The sequence below is a fragment of the Lissotriton helveticus genome, chromosome 12 (assembly GCF_964261635.1).
Source record: "Lissotriton helveticus chromosome 12, aLisHel1.1, whole genome shotgun sequence".
NCBI lineage: Eukaryota > Metazoa > Chordata > Amphibia > Caudata > Salamandridae > Lissotriton > Lissotriton helveticus.
In genome coordinates this window covers 729,029,957-729,056,493 of record NC_136073.1, presented here as the reverse complement: position 1 = coordinate 729,056,493, position 26,537 = coordinate 729,029,957, and the positions used below count along the sequence as shown (strand labels likewise).

Below are 26,537 nucleotides of genomic sequence, written 5' to 3'. Positions count from 1 at the left end.
TAGTTCCATGGTAGTGCTAGTGGGTTGGTTACATTCATCAGTTGAGTGCATGATTATCTGGGGGATCAGTAGATGATACTGGTGAGCTGGTGACCGGGAAAGCAGGATGCTTTGAGGCATCATAACTAACCATGGAAGCGAGTAAAAACTGGGTAGCTGTGGGGAGTGAATAGTGTACATGTGCGCATGTGAGTGTGTACGTTTGAGTGTCTGAGCGTGTGTAGCTTGGTAGGAGCATATGAAAGGAGTGTGAACAAAAATATCTGTCTTCTAATAGAAAGACCACGTATTTCGATTCAACTATGGACAGTGTAACCCGGATACCAGGATATTTCCCAGAATCCTGTACCCGAAAAAGCTTGTCTTCTGGACTGGTAGAGTTGTCTGCCCAGCTCTTTTGAGATTTAAGTATGGACCGAATAAGTAAGTTTAACACTAGATAAAATCTAAAAAACACAAATTCTTTTTCCTACAGGATGCTTGTAGGTGCCCCCTGGGATGGAACGGCAGAAAACAGGAAAGGCGACGTGTACAAATGCACTGTGGGAGCAGAAAAGAACTCTTCGTGTGCCAAAGTCAATTTAGGTATGAACTGTTTGTGGTGTCTGGTTCGAATATTTTATCTGACTGGTATTGAAATGATGAGGGCGGGTGGCCTTTTGCGACTTAAAAAAAAAAAGATTCCGCTTACTCTAATAATTCATTTTTGTTTATATTACCTCGGAATTTAGGCACGACTGCCCTGCAAAATGTTTCAAAAGAAATTAAGAACATGCACTTTGGCATGACGCTAATGGACAACAAACAAGATGGGTTTGTGGTGAGTAGCTTTCCAGCCATGGGTATGAAAATTCATATTCTGAAAGGGAACACTTTGTTTAAAGAAAGTTTCACTGCATTGGAAGAGAAAGAAGCAGAACTGGCACAACCATGTCTTAAAGAAATTTTTATTTTTAAAATTCAGGATCTGAAAATACTTCACTGAAAATATTTGTCTTAATTAGTTGATGGTAAGATAGTTGATTAATGGAGCAAGAATGAGGCTTTAATGGAGTTTTCTGGTTGCAATGAGACGGGTGTATTGGTTCTATTGCGGGGCGGGAGCTGGTGCCACATGGGCGTGATCCCCGGCATGGGGTATAGCACTGGAGGTAATGCTGAAGTTCTCCTGTTGTACAAAGGCATTTTGAAATCTGCACAGCAGTACCACCAAACCTCTCTTTTATGTACTCTTACATGCTTTCGTGAAATCGCTCCAAAACATCTAAAATGGGAATATTCAGGAAATATTCATATACAGATAGTAGATATACAAAAATAGAAAGGTCTGTACTTTCTTCTTACCTTTAAGGATAGGGGTTTGGATATTCTGTGGCTGATTCACAAAGACATGCAAGTGTGCGTAAAAGAGTCCTCCTGTGGTACTAATCTGGTACTAATTCATAGATAGACACTTTACGGTGAAGAGATTCTATTATTCCGAAAATATGAGCAAGGAATCTGAAGTATTTCACATATTGCACCATATTAAAATCTGCACACCAGATTTGTGTCTGGGGTATTCTTTTTTTTAATATTTCTTTTTATTAACACAAGGCATCAAAAACATTAAAAATTTACCACATTACATGAGGGGGACAGTCTCCCGTATTGCACATCATCCAACAAAAGGAGAGAGGGGGGGGAAAGCGGGAAACATGATACATAATCATAAACAATCACGGAGAGGTAGGAACATCAATAGGCGAATCTACAGGTGGCACACAAATGTCCCCCCTATAACGGTTCCACAGCCCCCACACAGGTGTCCACTTGCGGGGGCGGCCCCTAGCCACATAGACAGTTTTTTCACGGAACATACACCAATCCATGTTTTTCGATCATTCTTCAATGGTCGGCACCCTCTCGGACCCCCACCGCTGTGCTATATTACGTTTCGCAATCATATTACCTAAAGTTACCCACTTGGTTTGTGCCACATTCAGATCCGTAGGTTCACAAATATTCAGGAGGCATCTCCGCGCTTCTTCCCAACACAGCGACTCCCAGAACCTCCCGCATGACTTCATGTATCCCACTCCAATACTCTGTCACAAAACGACATTCCCAAATATTGTGAAGGAAAGTACCCACAGAGCCACAGCCCCGTCTACACAAGATCGTCTCTGAGAGTCCCATCCGAACCAGGCGGGCCCTGTGACATAAACCCTGTGCAATATTTTCAGCTGCACAAGGCGCAGGCGCGCTGGGATTGCAACCACCTTCGGTGAGGAAATGTTTCTGGGGTATTCCTAACAGGTTGTGTTCAGTTTTAGTTCACTTTGATGGCTCCTAAGTCCATCACTCTTTTCTCATTGTTTAGATTGGGATGTAAGTGTCTGGACTTCATAAAATGATAAGTAACTTCAAATTTCTACAATTGGAATTTTGTGAATTTTCTCTCAAAGTGACCAGGACAAAGGCACAAGTTCAGGCCATCCACGATGCAGCGCAGACAACATACAGAGAGCAAGTTAGGCCCGCTAAACAAAGTACCTTAAATCCTAGCTGCAGAGCGTTGCGAGATCCTGCATCGAGGATGCATCGCACTGGTGTTCTGAAGCAGAGCAGCGAGGAGATGCGTGGTGCTGCATCAGTTCCGTCAACAGGACCACAGCTGGGCTGACAAAGCAATTTCAGTCCCACTTCAAGGATACCGGACAGGGGTGGCGCTACTTGGGGTTTAGGACTCACAGCAAACAGAGTCCAGGTGCTGAGTTCAAGGTGGTTGGAGCCTTTTCTGCCCTTAGGCTCTGATCAGGAGGCCAGTAATCTAGCCCTCAGAGTCACTTTAGTGGTCCTGGGTTTGAGATGCGGGTCCAGTCCTTTCACTCAAGCAGCAGGGCAACAGAGTAACAACAATCCATCTTGCAGAGAAGCACAGCAGGCTGGGTCTTCCACAGGTCCTAGGGTATTGTGAAACGTTGGATCTGAGTGTCTCTTATTTATACCTGGTGTCCTCTTTGAAGTCGAAGACCTTTCTAGAGGCTTCCACCCCAAGAGGTGTTGGAATTTCCTGCCTCCCTGCTCTAGCCCCAACTTGTCTGGGGTCACATAAGACTAGTGTTAATCACCAAAAGGTTAGGACAAGAAAACTTTCTTAAAGTGGCATTTATAGAATTGTGACCTAAAATCTGACTTTACCATTAAAGAGGTTTTAAAATTCCAACTCTTTAGACACCAAAGTCAACATTCCTACTTGATCCCAATTGAAAGCACATATTTGATGGATTAGGGTAAGCCTATGGGAAAGGTAGGCCTTGCTGTAAGGAAAAACAAATGTAAGAGTTTTTCACTGCCAGGACATGTAAAAGTTAAATGCACATGTCCACCTCCTTAAATACATAAAACCCTGCCCTATGCGCTTTTTAGAGCCTACCCCAGGGTGACTTACGTGTATCAAAAAGGAAGACTTAGGCCTGGCAAAATGTTTACTTTGCCAGGTCAAACTGGCAGTTTAAAAATGTACACACAGGCCGCAATGGGAGACCCGAGACATGTTTAAAAGGCTACTTAAGTGGTTGACAATAGACGTGCTACAGGTCCACTAGTAGCATTTAATTTATAGGCCATGGGTACATGTAGTACCACTTTACTAGGCACTTACCAGTAAATTAAAATGTGCAAATTGGGTGTAAGCCAATTTTACCATGCTTTGTATTTGTATTTGTATTTGTATTTGTATTGGTATTTATAGAGCGCGACGGTCGCTCCGGAAGGAGCTTTAGGGAGCTTTAGGGAGAGCGCGCAAGCACTTTAACACTAGTTAGCCACGGTAAAGTGCGCAGAGTCTTAAAAGCCAACAAAAATGGGTGCAGAAAACAGGAGGCTGAAAGCAAAAAGTTTGCGGATTACCCTGCAGAGAGGGAGAAGTCCGACAGCATACATCATTCAGTCATTTTCTCTGTTCAATTCATCATTGAGCATGCACCAGTTATGGTCAGATTGGTTAGTTCTGAGGAAGAAAAATTATTTTCTTAGAACTTTGACGTTATTTGTTCAGTGTGCATGACACTGACCCTCACCCGCCTGATTTGTCCCCCCAAAAATACATTTGTTTAATGCTTAAACTTTTCATGCAGACTAATCAAGTTCAAAGGTCTTTAAAATTTGGGTCTTAAAAGGTGAGATGTATATGATTGGCATGTTAATTGTTTGTGATAATATTAGGCATAGGTGAAATGTAAATTACACCGCATAAATCACATAGTTTGGGGACTTTTGCCTTAAACCTGTTATGCAAAATTCCTGATTTAAGCCATTATGCTACTTTGTGTAATTACATGCTGTTCACTATAAAAATGTATTACTAACGCATAGGAAGAACCAAATTCGAGCATTTTTGATTATTACTGATAGAGATCGCAGGTCACCCGGCCAATAATTTTCACCATACACATACCAGGCCCATATTTTCCCAATTTATCATAATAACCACAGAGTTTATCTTAGAAATCAGTTTCTGAGTGTATACATTTTACAACGAGAAGGCAATCTATAATCAGAATAATGAAGAGCACATAACCATATAAAAGAAAAACTAAGGCAACCATTTATGAGTCTATGAGAAAGTTATAACAATGCGATCTACTAAATAGATTTTTTAGAAAATGGATCACGAACTAGACATTTACTGTTTTAGAAAAAAATACTGCAAGGTAAAGATTAGAAATCCTATACATCTATAGGGGGGTAAAATGGAACATGCTATAGTTCTAGCATCATTACGTAAATCAGATTTCAGGAGAAAATTATATACCACAGTTATGATTCATAAACAGTATGGAGAGAATGTGTTCTAAAAGGTAGGGAAACACAGGAACATGCTAAGGAAAAATATACTGTGTGATTTTTATAGCAGGTTGCGGAAAGCATGGAAAATTAACGTATGCAAAGAAATGTCTTTATTAAAGCAAAGACAGGAAATTAGAAGGTGCAGTATAGAGTTTTCGCACTATATTTACCTAGAAAGGTGTGCAGACCAACCCTGGCCACGGATCAGTCAAGGACAGGAAATACCCCAAGGAAGGACAGTCATCTATGGGACAGCAGGTGCAGATTGGACACCCCAGGACAGGACAGGAAAACCAGATTAGGATCAGGACAGGACCACCAAGGCACGACCAGCACCCGCAGTTCGGAAGCAACGCCTGCGCTCCACCCTCTCTGCAGCTATCAGTCAGAACCCCGATTGGGTTAGCGAACTCCCCAGGAAAGTGCTCCGCCAGCACTTAAGGTTTAGTAAAACCTTAGAGTCTATGGTCAAATTCAGACAGAGTGCTCCGCAGCGCTCTGTATACAGTCACCTATTGAGTGCGTTGGGTCAGTGACAGGTCAGCTATTCAGACAAGTCGGACAATTTCTCCAGCTAAACCTAGGCTAGTTATACTGTTTTCGGGTCAGTGTACCACCCCCCAAATGTTGCAAGTGTCAGAATCCCCAATTTCGATTGGTTCCCAAGTAGGATAGGTCAACACACCAATCAGAACAAACTTCTACAAGCCTAAATTTCCATTTTCTGAGACCGCCTAGCAGGTTTGGGGTTCTCACGATAGAAATAACAGAATACAATAAGGAATTACAATTGTATCGAGTGAGGAACGATTCTGCTCCATCTTGCTGGGTCAGAGGTTGTGTTCACAGGAGCCTCTTGACTAGGCTGCCAGCTGGCTGAGTTCCACTGCTCAAGGTTGACTTCTCCCTGGCTGCGCGACATGCGCAGTAGGGACCTTCAAGATGGTTCACGTCTCACTCAAAACCCCCAATATCGCGGTACATGAAAAGTACGCGAAAACAAATTAAAACATAGAAATAAATGAATTCACCATATACCATGAAAAGCTACTTTATACTTCTCACATCAGAAAAATATACTATTGCATTATAGTTAGTGCAACAGACGATGACACGAGAGCATCTGCACAAGCTTCACCACGTTATAACACTGACAGCCATTTTTAGTTGCAAGCACGCATGCGCACATTTTCCCACCAGAACTGCAACTACGTCACGTCACGTGAGTGTGACCAACGCATGCACAGAAGCAAACCCTCAACGGCGGCCATTTTAAGGACACGAGTTATTCGTATTAATAAACACATAGGCAAGCATCACTAAGATACATGCATATCCAAAATAAAGGAAATTAGTAAAACATACGGGTTGTATTACAGGATTATAAGTTATTCGAGGTTCTTGATTTGAGCAGGTCGCGTAATATGCGAAAACTTGCTTCATCAATCCCCTCTTTGATGATATTTACTATCATCACAAACTAATGGAACCAGATGCCAACTACTCTCACACTTTGTGCATTTCGATTTCTTCCATCAGACGATTCAATTTCTCTTTCACATCTTTGTTAGGGTGAGAATTTTTCACCCTTTTGTAAATCTGATTATTCAAGTCTTCCAATTCAAGTTCATCCACACTCTGTTTCACACCTCTTTTATTCACAGCGTATTTCTTTGTGTGTTTGCGGCATTTGGAACAGACAAATATGAGAAATATGATGAAACCTATCACTCCAATTGGCATCAGTACCTTAAACAATAAACCTTTACCTAAATTAGCAAACCAATGACCTACAGCGGAGAGACCATCAGTAAGTCTCTTCCAGGCCCTATCAACCTCCAGTGGTTTGAGTTCCTTTTCCAAATTAGTAATGTACTTTACGTACTTTTTGATTTGTACACTTTTGTCCGGTATGTAAGTGCAACAATGTTGCGCTTTCAACATCCGGCAGACTCCGCCCTCTTTTGCTAATAAGGTGTCAAGCGCAAGTCTGTTCTGCAAAACCATTGATCTGATCGCAACCATTTCGGTATTGACCAGTAGGAATCCATGAGCTGTGTCAGTAGACAACACATCCACTATTGTGGATAATTTACAAATTCTGTGTGTGTTCAGAACCACTCCCACTCCAGGTATCAGTGCACTAAAAATACTACCCATTATTTCACCTACGCTTTCTCTTTTACTACTCACTAAGCCATTAGTGTTTTCATTGCTTCCAGCAATTTCTTTCACATGGTATATTTTCGGGAAGACAATGCCAAAGTAGCAGCTTCCATACAGTGATCCAGCAATTTGAAATAAGCCTTGTTTCCACATATATAATAAATTCCGGGAAACACAGGTTCTGACCCATTTTTGAAACCCCAACCTCCGATTACCTTGTAATTATGCTCACATTGACTGGAACCAATGAAAATGTTATTATAATAACTAGTCTTCTCGCGGTGAAGACAGAGTTTTCCTTTTCTTTCGAAATCCAGCAACAAAGCAGGACCACTCCCACCATTTGAGGTGCTTTCCATGTTTTCAGCCCATTTAGGAGTTTTCTGTCTTTTATCATTTGCCTTTCTTTGGAAACTCTCCCTTCTTTTCTCTGCCATGTTTAAAAACATTTTTTCTTGTTCATGTAATGAACAGGTCAAGTTATCTCTGTGTGCTTCATTCAAGTCTATGGTACCTATAGTCAGAAAGTATTCTCCCATATAACGTGTAACGTCACTTTTAGTATGTACAGGATTCAGATTTCCACGTATGGGAAGTTCAGAAAATATCACGTCTGAGTTAGAATAGTAGTACTGTAACGGTCCTCTTTTGTAAAATAAGCTAGCTAAAATACTACAGGATATTCCATAGGTCAAAGGTAGGTGATGATAAGTCACGCCTTCAGCTACAGAAGTAGGTAGCTTCATGCAGACATAGCAGTCTTCTATTTCCATAGTTTCTACATAGTGCACTAAAAGATTAGCGAATACATTTAACTGTGTTTTAACTCCATGATAGTGTAGTCCTTCCTCATCTGATGCTTCTAAGTCTCATTTTGTTTGTCTGAGTGCTTTTTCACGTCTTTCTACACTTCGTGTTGTCAGTTCTTCAGTGTCAGTGGTCACAGTCTGTGTAGGGTCAACATTAGTACTTTTGCTCACCATATAAGGAATGAAAACTGTTAGTCCTATCCAAAATATTAACACTATAGCTATGCTACATATACATACTCTGCAGCATGTTTTGCAACAACTGCGTCTAGGCCTTCCATTCACATTTGAATCAGACATTTTGGTTCAGAAGAAGATTTCTCAACCCCTCTTTGTAACTTTGCACAGGTAGCTTACCCTGCACAACTTCAGGTTAGTTCGTCTTCCTCGGCAGAATAATCAGCTGTCTGTTCTTCGTCACTTTCGTCAGTTATATCAAGATCTTCAAATTCCTCCAACACTAAATATGTCCATTCAGGATCTTGGTATTTTTCGTTCAGTCTTTTTATTCGGTCACTCCTCCTTGGTGAACTTTCTCCAACTTGCTCTGCAATACGAGGACTTTTCCTTCTTTCTGCAAGTTTCTCCTCTACTGTTTTTATTCTCAGTCTCAGTCTCTTAATATATCTTGGTTCGATATGTTTCTTCTTCTTGAGTCTTTTAGTTGGCACTGTGATTTGGCTGTCTTCTAATGCTCTTTTATTTTCGTTTGTTTGTGGCACTTCTGCTTTTGTCTCTTCCCTTCCTGTCTGACTAGTTCCAGGTCTTATTTCTATTTCTTCTGCCTGGGTACTAAGCTGGCCTTGTTCAGGTGTATTCTGATTTTGACTTTCGAGCTTCTCTGTTTCTGTGTCCTGAACACGTTCTTCTAGTTCTATCTGATCCTGTTCAAGTCCTTTGATCCCTTGATTTTCTTCTGCTTGAACCTTTTCACTATTTCTTGTCTGTCCCTTTTCAATTTCAGGGGTTTGTGGAGGTGTGTCAATCACTTGCTCTGTCCCTGTCTGACCTTCTTCTTCCTCAGACTTGACGTGAATCTCAATAATCTGAGGATCTTCGCCTGTGCCTATCTCTTCCCCTCTATCCCACTCTCTATCTGCATAGGTTTGACTTCTTGTTCGGATTGGGTCATTAGTCAGGTCGATTATGGGTATCCAATCATTTTGACTGGTGCTCGGTTGTTCGTCATCAGCTACTTCAGGACTAACTTCTGCAGACCCCTCAGCTGGACAACCTTTAGCGTCAGTTTTCTCGTCTGGAATCACCTTCTGTGTATGGCTGGCATGGATCCACTTTGGAACGCCGGCACACTTCACCGCTGTCGTGGTCACCAGTATCACCTGGCGTTGCTTTCCCCACCTCGGTGCAAGGCAACTTGAACGAGTATGTTTCTTGAGTACAACCCAGTCACCAGGAACCAATTTGTGGACTGGAGTTGTTGGATTGGCGACGGCGTCTTCCCCAATCTGGCGAGAGATAGAACGCACTTGGTCACCCAGTTGCTTGCAGTACTCAAGTACCAAATCATCAGAAATGTTTATCAGTTTATTTCCTGGTACCCATGCTTGTCTCATCACTCTTCCCATCAGGATTTCATGAGGACTCAGGCCTGTTTTTCGGTCTGGAATACTTCTGAGTCCCATCAGAACAAGAGGTAAAGCATTTATCCAGTTCATGCCCGTAGAGTCACACATTTTTCCTAACCTTGATTTTATAGTGCCATTTATTTGTTCTACCACTCCAGAAGCCTCTGGACGATATGCACAGTGGAGTTTTTGTGTGATCTTAAATGCTTTACAGAGCTGATCGATTACCTCATTCTGAAAATGTTTTCCTCTATCTGATTCAATTGTGACTGGAACCCCGAACCTAGGTATTAATTCTCGCAGTAGAAATTTGGCTACGGTTAGGGCGTCATTCTTTTTGGCAGGGTAGGCTTCCACCCATTTTGAAAACAGGCAGACAATGACAAGGACATATCTCTTTCCTTCACAGCGATGCATGGTGATGAAATCAACCTGTATTCTTATAAATGGACCCCCTGATTTCCCAATTTTTCCAAATTCAACTACGGTCCTTTTCCCAGCATTGAATTGCTGACATGTTAAGCACCTCTGGCAGAGCGACTCTGCTACCTTCCTGAACTTCGGATTGTACCATGTTTGTTGGAAAACCAGAACCATGGCGTCCCTACCAGTGTGTGAATCTCCATGTATCCGTCTGGCCATAGAAGCAAGCAGATGTCTAGGCAACACAGGCATACCATTTGGGCCCACAATGACACCATCCTCACTTCTCGGTCGACAACCAAGTTTCTTCCAATTTTCTTTCTCTTTTGCTGGCACCGCATGCTGCCAATCTCTCAACTCTTCCCAGGTAGGCACCTCTTCAAACACCATAAGTTGTCAGCTGTTTCCAGGTCCCCCCAGTTTAACATTTACAGACATGCGATTTCTGGCACAATGTTGAGCCACTTCATCAGCAAATCGGTTTCCCAAAGTTATAGGGTCAATGCCAGATTTATGAGCAGCACATTTGACCACTGCCAATTCTTTTGGTAATTGGATTGCTTCCAGTAAATCTTGTACAACTTTTCCATTTCTGATGGGAGTACCTGAAGAAGTCAGAAACTCCCTCTGTAGCCACAATTGGCCGAAGTCATGCACAACCCCATAACAGTACTGACTGTCAGTATATACTGTTATTCTTTTGTTTTTCCCAATTTTACAGGCTCTTATTAATGCAATCAATTCAGCTACTTGTGCAGACTTTACTCCATATAAACAGGAAGCTTCTTTAATTTCGTGTATAGGGACTACAGCATAAGCAGCACTTAGGCCTACAAGTTCGTGTCTCATACATGAGCCATCCACGAACAGCTCCTCATCGTCTACAGGCAAAGGCATATCTTTAATGTCTGGGCGGGGTTTAGTACTGAATCCTGTCAGATCTATGCAGTCATGTTCGTCCTCTCCCTCGGCTTCCATAATCATTGAGTCAGGGAGCAGGGTAGCTGGGTTCAGGATATTACACCGAGTAATGACCACATTCGCAGCACCCACGAGAATCCTCTCGTATTTAGTCAGCCGACTAGGGGTGAGATACTGCGTCTTAGTTCTGGTCAATAAAATCACAACTGCATGGGGAACATACACAGTTACAGGATGTCCCATTACAATAGATTCACTCTGTTCTAGACTCGTGCAAGTTGCAGCTACTGCTTTCAGACATCCGGGTAATCCAGCAGCCACTGGATCCAAAGTGGCAGAAAAATATGCCACTGGACGTCTAGTCAACCCATGCTCCTGAGTTAGGACTGACAGTGCACAATTATCTCGTGTGTCACAAAATAGTGCAAATTCTTTAGAATAGTCAGGCATCCCTAAAGCAGGTGCTGTACACAGACATTCTCGTAAGTTAGTGAATGCTGTCATGCCCTCATCATCCCATTCCACTGGGTCTTTTGCTCCTTTCTTTGTCATTTTTATCAAAGGTTTTGCCAGGACTGCAAATCCCACAATCCATTGCCTGCAGTAACCTACCACTCTAAGGAACATTCTGATTTATTTCTGAGTACGGGGTAACTGCATGTTCCGAATTATTTTGACTCTCTCAGAAGTGACTTTTCTGATGCCTTTTTCTATCTGGTGCCCCAGATATTTCACTGATTTTGTACAGAACTGCAATTTGTCAGGGGACACTTTATGTCCTTTTTCACCTAGGTGATTCAGTAAAGCAATGGTGTCAACAACACAATCTCTATGACTTTTCGACGCCACCAAAAGGTCATCTATATATTGCACCAAAACAGATTTTCCTGGTAACACTAAAGATTCAAGGCACTTTTTTAGGATCTGATTAAAGATAGAGGGACTTTCGGTGTACCCTTGAGGGACCCGATTCCAAACGTACACGTGACTGTCGAAAGCAAATGAGAAAAGAAATTTGCTATCTGGAAGCAATGGGATCGAAAAGAATGCATGACATAGGTCTATCACGGTAAACCACTCAGCATCCCAGGGAATCTGATATAGGATCACTGCTGGGTTTGGAACAATAGGACAACAAGGAACCACTATTTTTTTTACCTTCCTCAGGTCCTGCACTACCCTGTACTTGCCACTAGGTTTCTTGATTCCAATTATGGGTGAGTTACACGGACTACTCATCACTTCTTGTATGATGTTTGCTTCTAGCAGTCTTTTTTATTTCAATGGCAACTCCTGCTCTCACTTCTGCACTCATTTTGTATGGCTTGGTATTGAGATAAACTGCATTTTCTTTCATGGCTATTTGTATTGGGTCTACATTTGCCATTAATCCTACATCCTTTCCTGTAAAGTCCCATACTTCTGGTTTCACTGTCTTTTGGAGTTCTTCAGGTAAGTCCTGTATAGTCATTTGTTTAATTTCTGAGTCTGGTCTAATTAACATTAATTTGTATATGCCATCCTCATCTGGGGTTTGAATTTCAACGCCTTTTGGTGTGCAAAAGATGGTGCAGTTCATTTTGCACAACAAATCACGTCCCAGTAAGTTTACTGGACTGGTATCACAAACTACAAATCTATGCATTTCCTTGAAATTCCCTATTGTGATCTCCATGGGCTCAGTAACTGGGGTACTAATCAATTGATTAGACACACCCACTACTTGGATTGCTTCTCCCGAGGGGTAGGTTTGGAACGTCCGCTGTTCTCACAGTAGAACGGGTAGCACCAGTGTCCAATAGAAAGGTGACATCATTTCCATCAACCTTTCCTTCAATGTATGGCCCTGACTGGTCTACCGGCAAGGAGGCGTCAAGAACACACTCCTCGTCCTCCCCTCTCAGGCCCCGTCAGTATTGGTCGTCACAGAAAAAGGTATCATTCAACAAAAACTGCGAAGTTGCTGCATTTCTATTCTCATTGCCTCCCCAGATCTCTATGTCATCACCCTGTGGTGATTTTCCTTTATAATTTGGTTTTGGCGCTCGGGGCAATTGACTTGCCTTTACCTGATGCTGAGTCTTTCTTGGTTTTTCATTCTGCGTCTGTGGAGTTAAATCAGGGGTTTGGGTATTATCATGCTGTAAATATGGACACTCGTCTCTCCAGTGCCCGATTTCTCCGCACTGGTGGCAGGGAAATTTCTTTTTAGCTTCCTCTCTGCTCACTTTTACCTTGGGCTTCCCCCCACCCCCAGAGCCTTGATTTTGGGTATTCTTATTCATTTTATTCATTTGCTTTTCCTGTTGTTCTGCTAGCTTCACTTGTGCCCACATGACCTTTTCCTTGAGTGCCTTTCTCTTATCTGCCATCTCGTCTTCACAGTACTTTGCGTACCATAAGACCTCATCCATTTTCTTAGACTGCCAACAAATCTTATTGTCTTTGATCCACTGGCAAATTTCGGGTCTTAAACCGTTTACAAACCTGTAAATGAAGTGGGTCATATCCTTCATCTCGATGTGATCTATACCACTGTAAGTTTTGAACACCTGTAACAGTCTTTCATAAAAGGAGTGCACAGACTCATCCCTTTCCTGCGTGGTTCTATCTATTTTGGTCCAATCAGTTTCCTTTGCAGGCACCTTCTTTTTCAGTTGTAACATGACCTGGTCATATTTTCTCATTACCTCATCAGAGGGAGCACCTGTTACAGGGTCCCTATCGTACTCTTTGTTGGGCCAATCAATGGCAACCTTGCATTCGGTCCATAAATCCACAGGAACCACAATGTCGAAAAACCCATCCAGGTCTTTCCACAAGCACTTTTGCACCTTTACAAACCTTTCCACCTGCCTGTACCAGTCCACAGGCTTTTCTCGTAATTTTGGAAAGTCATTGGTAAAGGACACAATATCCTGTCTGGACCATGGAACGTGCACGTACTTTCCACCTGGCACTTCACGCATAGGGTATAACTGCTCAGGTTTGTCAGCTTCCTTTAGAACGAACTCAGAAGTCGTCTGCTTAGATCTGGCCTCATCTTTCTTCTTTGCCCATCTGGCTTTCCATTTTTCTACGTCTCCCCATTTTTGCAACACAGTCAATAATTCTTTGACCTGCGCCTTTTTCCCTGACACATTCATATTTTCCAGATCTTTGTCTGAAAAATCAGCTCTATAGGGTTTCTGCAGTGGCTTTGATTTTGAAATATCGATTCCCATACTAGCTGCAGTGTCTGTTAATTTTTCATGGAGCACTCTGGTGTTTCGGGTAAAACTCTTGCCGATGAACAGCAACTCTTCTTCAGAATAGGTATTTAATCTGTCTAAACCTACATTTCCTGCCATTAGCTCTTCCATTTCTATTGTAAGCTTGAAAATATCTAAAGGTCTCGACTGAGGAGTTTGTTTTTCTAACTCTCGACTCAACCTTTCAATTTCTTCAGGAGTCACCAATGTGACATTTTTGGTACCCGAAGTCGATTCCATTTGAATCTCCCTTGTGTTGAAAGGATTATGTCTTTTCTGTAACCTTTTTCCTGCACCCCTAATGGGCAGATCCATTAGTGAGACCTCGGACTCACATTCACTGGTCTGGTCATCCACAATTAAGGGCTCCGGTCTTGGCTGTGCTACAACTGGAGTAATAACTGGAGTCTTCGGACTTCCCTGTCTATCCCCATACAGCGGAACCACTGGTTCAATAGTTACCGGGATTGTCAAGGCTTCAGGACTTGTATTTAACTGGGAGATCTTCTGAATTATCTTGGCTCTTTGCTTAGCTAGAGCCTCTCGTTCCCTGTCCTCCAGTATCCTGTCTAAAGAATTGTCATGTAATACCTGCGGGGTCAAAGCTGGGGCATAACTCGGGGCAGTGGTATGTGTCTCACTTGGTCCTTCACCGTAATTAGGTTTTGGGAACAGACTTCCTGTGCCTAGGGATCTTGGTTCCTCCTCAGACGGGGGTCTTGAGAACGGAATTCCTGACGTTGAAGGCCTTGCCTCACCTTCGTAGGGAAGTCTAGAGCAAAAGTCTCTTTCTCTCGTATATCTTGACTCCCCACTAAATGGTGCTCTTTGACAGATATCTCTAGCACCTAGAGATCCTAACCCCTCATTATACGGAGGTATTTGACAACTCTCTCCTACACTTACTGATCTGGCCTCTTCCCGGGGAGGAGGTCTCTGTGAAATATCCCCTTCACTAGAGGGTCGGTGTCCTTCATTATAAGGAGGCGGACTTCTCATAAACATCATCTAATAATTCATCATCCGACTCCCCAATGGGCACCCAATGTTTGCATTTTTCTGTTCTCTTCTCTCCTGCAGGAGGACCACCCATTGACATCATTGGAAACAGTCCTTCTACGATCATATTCTGTCTCCACTGTTTCATCTTTTTGTCTCTGGTCTCTTGTTTCAGTTTTGTATAAAATGTTGTTAACCCTTTATCCATTCGGGGCTTGTCTCTCTCAAAAGCTTCGATCTCCCATTCCTCTAAAGCTTCGTACTGCGTTAATCTAGGTCTAGGATGTAAGTCATTCATTCGGGTTCGCAAATTAAATAGAATCCTGCCGTTGAATGTACCTTCTAAGGGAAAAGCCAAAATTCCGTCATCCTTGGTGTATTCCGCCCAGTTTTCCAACCATACACACGAGTGGTACCCTTTATCAAACATCATGAAAGATGCGGGAGTATTAGGTGGCGGAATGACAACACCTTCTCTGGTTTTAATCGGCTTGTCCTTTTTAAAATAATTCTTTACTTTGTTTACAAGGGATAGTTTTCTCTTATTTCCGTACATAATGTCGGTTTTATGTCCTTTCCACTGATCGTTCTCAAACCCTAACTGTTGTGGATCAGGTCTAGTATGCGGTCTATACGAGTGCCACATACGATTTCTGCTAGTGACTCTGTTTACAAATTACTTCCAATCCAAGTGCGTTTTTTATTTTCGTGCAACCAATGAAGTGCACGGTTTCAAATAATCTCGACCAATGGGTGCGCGGCCTTTCGCGAGACAGGTTCTCACGCTTCGGCACTCACCCCTCCTTTACAATTCCAGCTCCGCTACACACCCGCTGCGTCTACCAATCCCAGCGCGGCACAGAGTGACGTCAGAGCAGCTCCACAACTGACTCCCTCCCTCACAAGGTAACGGAAACTTAATTTCTTCTCTAAAAGTGCAAGTGCTTTGTTATTTTACAAACGAATACACATTCGCCACTGTACCCAAGTGTCTAGACAGCAAAGCTTTGTTTCACTGCAAGTAAACTACTTCCATTTACTTTTCACACACTACGGATATTTCTCTTCTACCTACCCTTCACTCAAGCATTAGGAACCTGCTACTTCTTCGACTTATCCACTTCTTTTCGGGATATATATAGAGCCTAAAGTTTCACCAGCGAACCCCTTTGCTATCACCCAAGCTCCGATGAACCTGCTACTCCTTCCGGTGTGACCCTTACTAGGTTTTTTCTCACAATAGAAGTTTTGCCAGTGATCTCGTCGCTATCATTTATTCAAGCATACATTCAGAAAAACCCTAGTTAGTGCTTCCAGTTCTGCCTAACCTGCACTAACTTTCCTTAGGCCAGTGACCTCAACGCGAAGTGGATTCTCTTCACCATTCGCTATTCAATTCCCCGGGGATTCCCAACAAACATATAAACACTTTACTAACGAGTGGGTTAATACATATATCAGTACAATAATAAGAAAAACAATTTAAAACATTTCATAATTTTTCAAAGCAAACATTTCACGTGATTGATCAGGCCACAGAAATTGTTTACCCTTGTAGCAGCAAGAATATTAGCAGCATCCAACCTATCTGGCTTAACTAGTCTTACCTAACTTTAACTAGTCCCTAACCATAACTCTGCTACCAGAAAATTACTGATAGAGATCGCAGGTCACCCGGCCAATAATTTTCACCATACACATACCAGGCACATATTTTTCCGATTTATCATATACATTAATCGGGTGACCTAACAACTCTTCTACCAGTAACCCTGGTTCCTTCCTATTTATTTCTATTGTACCCGACTTACCAATCCACCGTTACGGGTACCTATGATCCACAATGGATCAGGGAGCTAGCTGTAAAAGAAAAGCAGGCAAAATACAAATACCGACTTTATTTCTCTTACTTCATGAAATAACCACAGACTACTGGGAAGTTTTAAAAGTTTATCTTAGAAATCAGTTTCTGAGTGTATACATTTTACAACGAGAAGGCAATCTATAATCAGAATAATGAAGAGCACATACCCATATAAAAGAAAAACTAAGGCAACCATTTATGAGTCTATGAGAAAGTTATAACAATGCGATCTACTAAATAGATTTTTTAGAAAATGGATCACGAACTAGACATTTACTGTTTTAGAAAAAAATACTGCAAGGTAAAGATTAGAAATCCTATACATCTATAGGGGGGAAAAATGGAACATGCTATAGTTCTAGCATCATTACGTAAATCAGATTTCAGGAGAAAATTATATACCACAGTTATGATTCATAAACAGTATGGAGAGAATGTGTTCTAAAAGGTAGGGAAACACAGGAACATGCTAAGGAAAAATATACTGTGTGATTTTTATAGCAGGTTGCGGAAAGCATGGAAAATTAACGTATGCAAAGAAATGTCTTTATTAAAGCAAAGACAGGAAATTAGAAGGTGCAGTATAGAGTTTTCGCACTATATTTACCTAGAAAGGTGTGCAGACCAACCCTGGCCACGGATCAGTCAAGGACAGAAAATACCCCAAGGAAGGACAGCCACCTATGGGACAGCAGGTGCAGATTGCACACCCCAGGACAGGACAGGAAATCCAGATTAGGATCAGGACAGGACCACCAAGGCACGACCAGCCCCCGCAGTTCGAAAGCAACGCCTGCGCTCCACCCTCTCTGCAGCTATCAGTCAGAACCCCGATTGGGTTAGCGAACTCCCCAGGAAAGTGCTCCGCCAGCACTTAAGGTTTAGTAAAACCTTAGAGTCTATGGTCAAATTCGGACAGAGTGATCCGCAGCGCTCTGTATACAGTCACCTATTGAGTGCGTTGGGTCAGTGACAGGTCAGCTATTCAGACAAGTCAGACAATTTCTCCAGCTAAACCTAGGCTAGTTATACTGTTTTCGGGTCAGTGTACCACCCCCCAAATGTTGCAAGTGTCAGAATCCCCAATTTCGATTGGTTCCCAAGTAGGATAGGTCAACACACCAATCAGAACAAACTTCTACAAGCCTAAATTTCCATTTTCTGAGACCGCCTAGCAGGTTTGGGGTTCTCACGATAGAAATAACAGAATACAATAAGGAATTACAATTGTATCGAGTGAGGAACGATTCAGCTCCATCTTGCTGGGTCAGAGGTTGTGTTCACAGGAGCCTCTTGACTAGGCTGCCAGCTGGCTGAGTTCCACTGCTCAAGGTTGAATTCTCCCTGGCTGCGCGACATGCGCAGTAGGGACCTTCAAGATGGTTCACGTCTCACTCAAAACTCCCAATATCGCGGTACATGAAAAGTAAGCGAAAACAAATTAAAACATAGAAATAAATGAATTCACCATATACCATGAAAAGCTACTTTATACTTCTCACATCAGAAAAATATACTATTGCATTATAGTTAGTGCAACAGACGATGACACAAGAGCATCTGCACGAGCTTCACCACGTTATAACACTGACAGCCATTTTTAGTTGCAAGCACGCATGCGCACATTTTCCCACCAGAACTGCAACTACGTCACGTCACGTGAGTGTGACCAACGCATGCACAGAAGCAAACCCTCAAGCGGCGGCCATTTTAAGGACACAAGTTATTCGTATTAGTAAACACAAAGGCAAGCATCACTAAGATACATGCATATCCAAAATAAAGGAAATTAGTAAAACATACGGGTTGTATTACAGGATTATAAGTTATTCGAGGTTCTTGATTTGAGCAAGTCGCGTAATATGCGAAAACTTGCTTCATCAATTGCACTATTTATTTATCACAAAATGCATTCTTGCATTAAAAATTGGCGCAGGTCACACTTTGCTCTAACATATAGTACTAAATGAGATTTTGTATTTCACTTAATTACATGAGATTTTCCATAATGTTACTAAGATTTTACATAATTAAAGGCTAGTTACACAAATTTCACACACACCTAGAAAATATATGTCAAAACAGATTGATAGAATGACACTACATCTCACATTAGCACAGAGGCCGTTGTGTTATAAATTTAGTTTGAATCTATTCCTTATTTATTTATTTTATTTGAAAAAAAATTTATAGCGCAAACATGACCCTTGTGGGTATCAGAGTGTTTTACATACGAGTTGCGGAACACATAGGTAAAAAATTGTGTGCGAAAAGCAATAATATATAGAAATAACAGCGCGTACAAAATGACATAATAAAGGCAGGCATTGGGGCCATACAATTGCCAAGGAGCAAATTAATCAGCGGTACAAGATAGGAGACAAAAAGACAAAAGTTTCTAGCTCAGCTCTGTGCTCATCAGTAAAGCTTTCACATTCATTTGAAGACAAGTATTGAAGGTATCAATCTAGTTTCCCTATGAAGGGAGTTCCAGATTCTTGGGGCAATACCTGAGAATGTACGATTGTAGGTTTTCATTTTTTTAAATTTCTTCGGCTTGAGCAGCAAGGTACTGGAGCTCCTTGAGGAACGGGAGTCACCCGACAGTTCAAGCTTATTTGCCAGGTACAGAGGAGTGTTCAAATGCAGTGCTTCATAAGTCCTACATGCAAGTTTTAATAGAATCCTTGCCTCAAACAGAAGCCAGTTGAGAGGTTACAGGTCTGGAGAAATGTCGTTGGTGTTCTTGGAGCCAGTGATGAGCCTAGCCGCCACATTTAGAGATGCTCTCTGAGGGAGGCTAATCAGTATCTTGGTAGCCCGCAGAGTGTAGCACTGCTGTATTCCAGCTGTGAGATGACTAACGTTTGCACCGCAGATTTGAAGTCATCCTGGGGAAGGTAGGGTTTAAGTGTCCTTCTCCAACCGTAACATGGTCGGCCCTCTACTCGCATCTAACCAACCTTTTCCCTGCAAAACCACAGTCCCACAGGGCAATCACAGCTCGTCAGTTTTCAATTTCACCTCTGACTAAGTTACTCAAGAAGCAAAGAAACAACGCCCTGCGGGCACTGGCAAAATCCCCGGGGAACAGCGACTGTTTAATGCTCTATCAATCGGCCCACAAATCGTTTAATCTGGCTATAAGAAAAGATAAACTAACACATGAAAATCAATTCTGGTGTACGCTGGTCTGGGAGAGTAAGAGCAGAAACTCCAGAAAATTTTGGGCCCTAATCAATCGGTCAAATGGTAGTACATCCATGTTGGGATCTGCAAACATCCAGGAATCAGATTGGGTCTCATATCTAACGGACCACTTCAAGTCTTCAGATCATCCAGGGCTTACTGGAAGCAGTACCCCAATTGATACAGACACGGGCCCTTGTATTAAGCGGAGTACACCAATCGAGTGCAGTCACCCCGCCTATGAGGGCCCCGAGATGAGATAAGAAGGGGTTGCCAAAGCAATAACAAAAGCAAGAGCCGATGACGCGCCAGGCCCTAATGGACTGCCACAGAGCCTGTTTAAATCGGACATTGCCTTCTGGTCCAGTACGCTAACAAACCTCTTCAACTACGCTCTGCGAACAGCCACAATCCGGGATTCATGGCGGGGAGCTATTATCCATCCAATTTATAAATCAGGACCACGCGCCTCACCCAACAACTACAGACTTATCGCCCTTTTGGACAATGAGGCAAAGCACTACGCAGGCCTTCTTTTGGAAGACTTGAAATTATGGGTAAAAGATCACAACCTGATGCCGATGAATCAAACAGGGTTCACGGCTAATTCAGGGACTAGGACTAATCTGCTAGCAGTATCAACCATTGTTGACAAAGCTTTTCTAACATCCAGGTCAGTGTTCTGCTACTTTGTCGTCTTCAAAGCAGCATTCGATAGTGTCCCCAGGGCGGCCTTATGGGTAAAACTAAGGAAGTGGGGGATTCCAGAGTCTTTGCTAGAAGCCATTATTCAACTACACTCCCGCACCTGGGTCCGGGTGAAGTTGGGGTCCGGCACACATCTCTCGCGGAAAATCATGACAACTAGGGGCGTGAAGCAGGGATGTGTGATGGCCCCCTCCTCTTCAACCTGTTTATAGCAGACCTCCCGACGACCTTGGATGACACAAATAGCCATCCACCAAAGGTGGGAGGCCAAACACTAAGCAACCTATTGTACGCCGATGACCTGGTCCTCTTTAGTCTTACGAGGGTCGGGCTCCAAAGGCTTCTGGACAAACTGCTTAGCTATACGAAACTGAACCAGCTAGAGGTAAATCTAAAGAAAACGCAAGTTGTCCCTTTTGGTAAAAAACGCTACACCGGCGGTGGGTGGTCATTCAACAACGTTTGCCTCGTCACTGGCCAATCGTACAAATACCTAGGTGTCCACCTGGATTCTAGACGCAACCTCTCAAAACAGCGTCGAGAGATCTCAGTCAAAGCCATGACCCTAGCGGTGTCACTAGGAAAGCTCTCTAAAAAACTCTCAGGTCCAACCCTAATGCCTCTTTTAGAAGTAATGAGAGCCAAAATTGGCCCCACTTTATCATATGGCATGGAAACATTTAGGGGTAAATTGAACACTGCTTTGAATAGGCATACGACTAAAATCTATAAAAAGGTCCTCCAGTTACCAAGGTCTGCTTCTGCTGCCCAGATAAGACTAGAGTTGGGGTTACTCAATTATGATGCCTCAGACATTGGGGTATACCTGAACTTCTGCCACAAACTGAGACAGGCGGACCCGGGCACACTGGAATCCTTAGTCTGGTTAGAAATCTCCCAGAAAAACCCAGGTGGAACGTTTGGTCGCCTCTTTAAGGACGCAATTCAGCAAACCTCAGCGAGTGAATTATGGGCGCTTAACCCCGGTCAGACAGCTTTTAAAAAGCGTATCAAAAAATGTGTGAGAATGAAATCTCTAATCATGGACAAAGCACACTTTTCAAAACGCAGCCATGCTTGGGCCCTTTTAAACTCATACAGCCGGTTAGTCCCTGCCTCTTATTTGGCTTGCACATACACGTTGTATCTTAAACGCAGTTTCACCGCCATCAGAATGGGTGATTGGCGATTTCTGCAAGATCTACCGTCATGGCGTCGCACAGCAGAGGTCGTAACCTGCAGAGGATGTGGCAAAGTAGCTGAAACTCTGATGCATGTGGTCTGCCTCTGCCCAGCCTTTAACTCCGAACGTAGGTCCAAACTTAAAGTTGAATGGAACAACCAGGGCGTTCGATCCTGTAGGCAAGCAATTATAGTGGCCTTGAACCCTGAAAACACTGTTTTAAACATAAAACTCACAAAATTCATTCAGCTGGCATACCGCAACCCTAACTAAACTGGGCCCTGCTAATGCACCCCCCCTATATTTTTTAATCTTGATGTTCTCGACAATAGTTTTTAATTTTGAGGGGGCATAAATTGAAATTCTATCATTGAATTAGGTCTGCTGGCGGTCCTGCACATGTACGGCACTGTGGGCAATGGGTACTTTATAAAAGGGTTGACGGGAAAAGTATCTTGCACAATACGTCTTAATCTACTCCTTCTCTCATTATTATTGCCCTGTGTATTTATTTTTCTTTTAAACTGTTAAGGACTAAGGAGGCCCAAGAGCGGACAACCTCTTTTTTTACATTGCTGCCTATTAACTGTGTATGATCTTTCCTTGTTTTGACAGTCGTTTTACAATGTGAACTTTGTAATTTCTTTTAAAGATATAAGTTTATATCTAAATAAAGATACTTTGATTTGATGTGTCCTTTGGATGCTCAGCAGGAAGTTCACTCCTTTGGTAGATGCACTGATGTGATCCTGCATGTTTAAGTTCTTATCCAGCACTATTCCCAGCGATTTTGTAGCGTTTATACTGTGAGGTGTGCAGTTGAGAGGTTTTTCTAATATTTCTTCACAATGGGGGTTTGCTTGGTCTGTGAGATAAGGAGGAATTCCGTTTTGATGGGGTTTAGTTTGAGGTGGTTGGAGGTTAGCCAATTTGGGGTTTTGTGCAGGGTTCCATTGAGTATCTTGATATCTTCAGGGGAAGAGATTTTCATGTACAATTGGGTGTCATTGCATACATGTGATATTGTTTGTCAGACGCTTTGAGGATTACATTAAGAGGTTCAATAAATAGGTTGAAAAGCGTAGGGAGAGATCTACTAGTAATTCTAAAAGTACAAATGTGTGTATATATGAGAAATGCAAAAATGTTTTGAGATATTTGCGGACCTTTTGGTGTTTTGAAAGCTGTTTGCTGTGTAGGGCTTTACACTGTCTAAGTTAGTAATATCTAAAGTTCTAGGGCATCAGGAAAATCCTTTAACCTTTGTTCTGCAACAATAAGAAAACTGGCCTATATGAGGGGTTTGCAGGGACCACAACAAACAGAAGACATCAGTGCACATCCCCAAACCAATGGAAAAAGTCCCAATTTGAGCATCAGAAGTTCTTTATGCTTCAAGGTCTGAAGACCTAAAAGTACTGGATCTTTTGAAAAGTCATGGAGTTATTATTAAAATGTGCAGACTTCATATAAACGCATATGTACATATTTATGGGACCATTCTTTACAAATGGATGTCTAATTTCCACTCAGCACATGCGTACATCTCAAACAAATCATCAAAATTCACTTGCTAGAAAACTGACCTTAAATGATGTCATGGTCAGATATAAGCATCTTAAAAAAATAAAAAGTCACGGCTGTCCACTTAGGTAATCATCACCAAGAGAACAATAATACACTAATTTGTGTGAGAAGTATGTGAGTGAATTGCATTGCTAAGTATCCATCTCCAAATCACCCTCCTGCCGACTCGCACCCCAAATCCAATGCTCAAGAGTTCACCCTAATGAGACCGATGCCATTGCTCATAGTGTGAATTTTCTGAAGTCATAAACATTGCATTTGGTGTGTGAGTTATGGTTTACCTGGATTGTGTTTCTAACCATAACTTGAACATTTCTGTGGTTTTTCGGTTTTATATCTCAGGTTTTATTTTAAACATACTTTGAGGATGAATATCCAAGCCTAAGTATCACTTCACTTTAACCTTTGTTTTTTTCAGTGAATTTTTTTTGTATTTTTAGAATTTCATTTATGAGTTTTCTGTGGCAAACCTTCCTGATGCAGCCATCCCTAGCCGCACACAGTCGTTAGCTGTGTGCAGCTGGGTGGGGGTGAATTGATCACTGACTCTATGCCTAACACTCCATAGTCAGCCAACCCTAGTTGACACGACCGAAGACCTTGCTCATTGTGGTTGGGCACAGAGCCTGGTCTCCAGACTCTGTGCTCCACCCTACGTAGATGGCCAGGGACCATTCCGCATGTTGATCCTCAACACCCAACTCGTCGTGGGTGGCCGATACCCGCAGTCTAAAGCCTCTGACTTTGTGCTGCAGAACTGGTCACAGCCCAACCTTTCAATGGTGACCAATCTCTGTTGCGTATGGATTTTACCCACGTAGAGGAGGGGAATGGCTGCAGATCTTGGCCTCTGGACGTTCCCTGTCCTCTGTGGGTGGCCAACACTCAGAGTGCATGGCCTTCTCAGCAGGGGTTTGCCACGGATCCTGGCCTCAGTCCAGGCCCTGCACTCAAAACTCCAAGAACAACCAACTCCCTTGCACATGGCAGTATGCAGTGGGGTTTCCGGCAGGCCTGACCTCCAGGCCTTCAGCCACATGCAGTGTGGGTTGGCTGCAGGGCCTGACCAGCAGCTTCCCCTTTGACCAACTCTGTGTGGGTATTCTACACCTTGACCTTGGAACACGGGCAACAGTTTTTGGCTGTAAGTCCAGCTATGCCTTTGGCCCACTTTCAGCTGTCACTAAACCCCTTTGTGCATGGACTATGCACTGCAGGGGGGTTCTGTAGGCTCTTGCCAGTCTACCCATCCAACTCTAAGTGGGCAACCAACACCGACAGCAATGCTTAGAGAGTGTTGACAATGTGGCCTGCACCCAATACGCTGTGGATGACCAATCCCAGCTGTGGAATGCCTTCAGTTGTGAGCAGTGGGGTGAGGGAGAGGTTGGCTGCAAGGCCTGGGCTCCAGGTCGGCCCTGCGGCAGACCTCCAGAGGTGGCCAACACCCACAGCACATGACCTGGGGATTTACAGTAGCTCATAACCACCAGAGACTACCATGTAAATCAGCCGGGTCTAGCAGGGTTGGCTGCAAGGAAATGTCTTTATCCAGCCACTGCACCCAACTGTGAGCCGGCGCCAACACCATAGTGCATGTTTTGCAGGCTTCATCGCAGGACCTGGCCTCCGTCAGGCCACAGCGCCCAACTCTTTGTTGGCAGACAGCACCCTTAATGCATTGCCACACATTGAATGCTTGCTGAAGGGCCTGGACTGCCGTGCCCTGCACCCAACACTCTTCACACTGCAGACCAATGCTGTGTACGGCCTTCGGCCATCTGCAGCAGGTTGATCACAGAGCCTTACCTCTAGCTATCTCTTGCACCCAACTCTCCACAGGCAGCCAACTACTGCTGGGCATGGCTTGGACCATGCACAGCAGGGATTTGGTGCAGAGGCAGTCGCCTGGTTGGCCCAGCACCTAACTCTCCATGGGCAACCAAACCCTTCTGTGCAAGTGCAGCTGAGTTTGTTGCAGAGCCTGCGCCCTCCCCTCTGTAGGCAACTAATCTCCTCTACGCGCGGCCTTCAGCAATATGCTGTGAGAGGTTGTCTGCAGGCCTGGGCTGCAGCCAGGCACTGTTGTCACCGTGTTGTGTTTGGCCAACTCCCACCTATATCTGTTGGCCAACAACAGCATTAGTACTCTAAATACTTTATTTGTTTTTAGATTTTTTGCTGGATTTGTGAATCCTGAGGTCCATGAGGTCTGTGATCTGCAAAGCCAGCATAGTATCCACAAATCACACACTTAAAAATATATCTTTTTTTATGTTAAGAATTGCAGCACTTTAATGAAGTAAATGCCGATTTATTGCAGTGAACCTACAGAACGGGTTTCGGCTTCACAGAAGCCTTTGTCCAATTAAAAATGTGCCATTGCCCCTTTAGCTTTCGCTGCCGCTGAGATTGCTGGGACACATAATCCATGTGTGTGTTTGTATGTAATATCACTTGGCCACCCCTATTATCCCCTACACAGTTTTACTTGTTTCTGATTGTGACCTTATGGTAATGATTTAACACACTTTTGGCATATGTCAAGGATGTTTGAAATTCTGTTTTGTCTTCCTTCATCTATATGTGTCATTGTGTGAATCCTTTCCTTGCTCACTTGAGCTTTGTTACCTTTCATGAACTTCACAAATCCCAATATCATGATGGGCATGCTAGCCATCATGGCGATGACCATAATCATGGATTGTGACCCATTGGTAAATGCATGGTTTGTCCAACTCAGGTTCTTCATTTCAAATTTGATGCCGATTGGTCAAGTGCTGGACAAATTATATGGGGTGATCCTGAAGGAATATTGAATATTTTGTGTCCCAAATGTTCGCTCCTGTAAAAGCGGCTGTACAAAAATACAACAAATACACCAACTTTTGCTCTGAGTTGGATATTTTTGTAATTTGATGTAAATCCCTTCAATTTTCCAATTGTTTTTCTTATATGAAAGTGTAATTCAGCATCAAATAGATAATCTTTTGCATTTAAAAATTGTGAAATGCAAGT

At 42.9% G+C, this 26,537-nt stretch overlaps 1 protein-coding gene across 1 annotated transcript in view; it reads left to right on the top strand.

Annotated features, from left to right (window-relative positions):
* Positions 1 to 26,537, top strand: part of ITGA10 (integrin subunit alpha 10) — a 456,216-nt gene that overhangs the window by 152,755 nt on the left and 276,924 nt on the right. The window contains exons 3-4 of the mRNA XM_078670796.1: positions 476 to 585; positions 732 to 820. Coding sequence (XP_078526922.1) covers positions 476 to 585; positions 732 to 820 — 199 coding nt within the window. The remainder of the gene's footprint in view (positions 1 to 475; positions 586 to 731; positions 821 to 26,537) is intronic.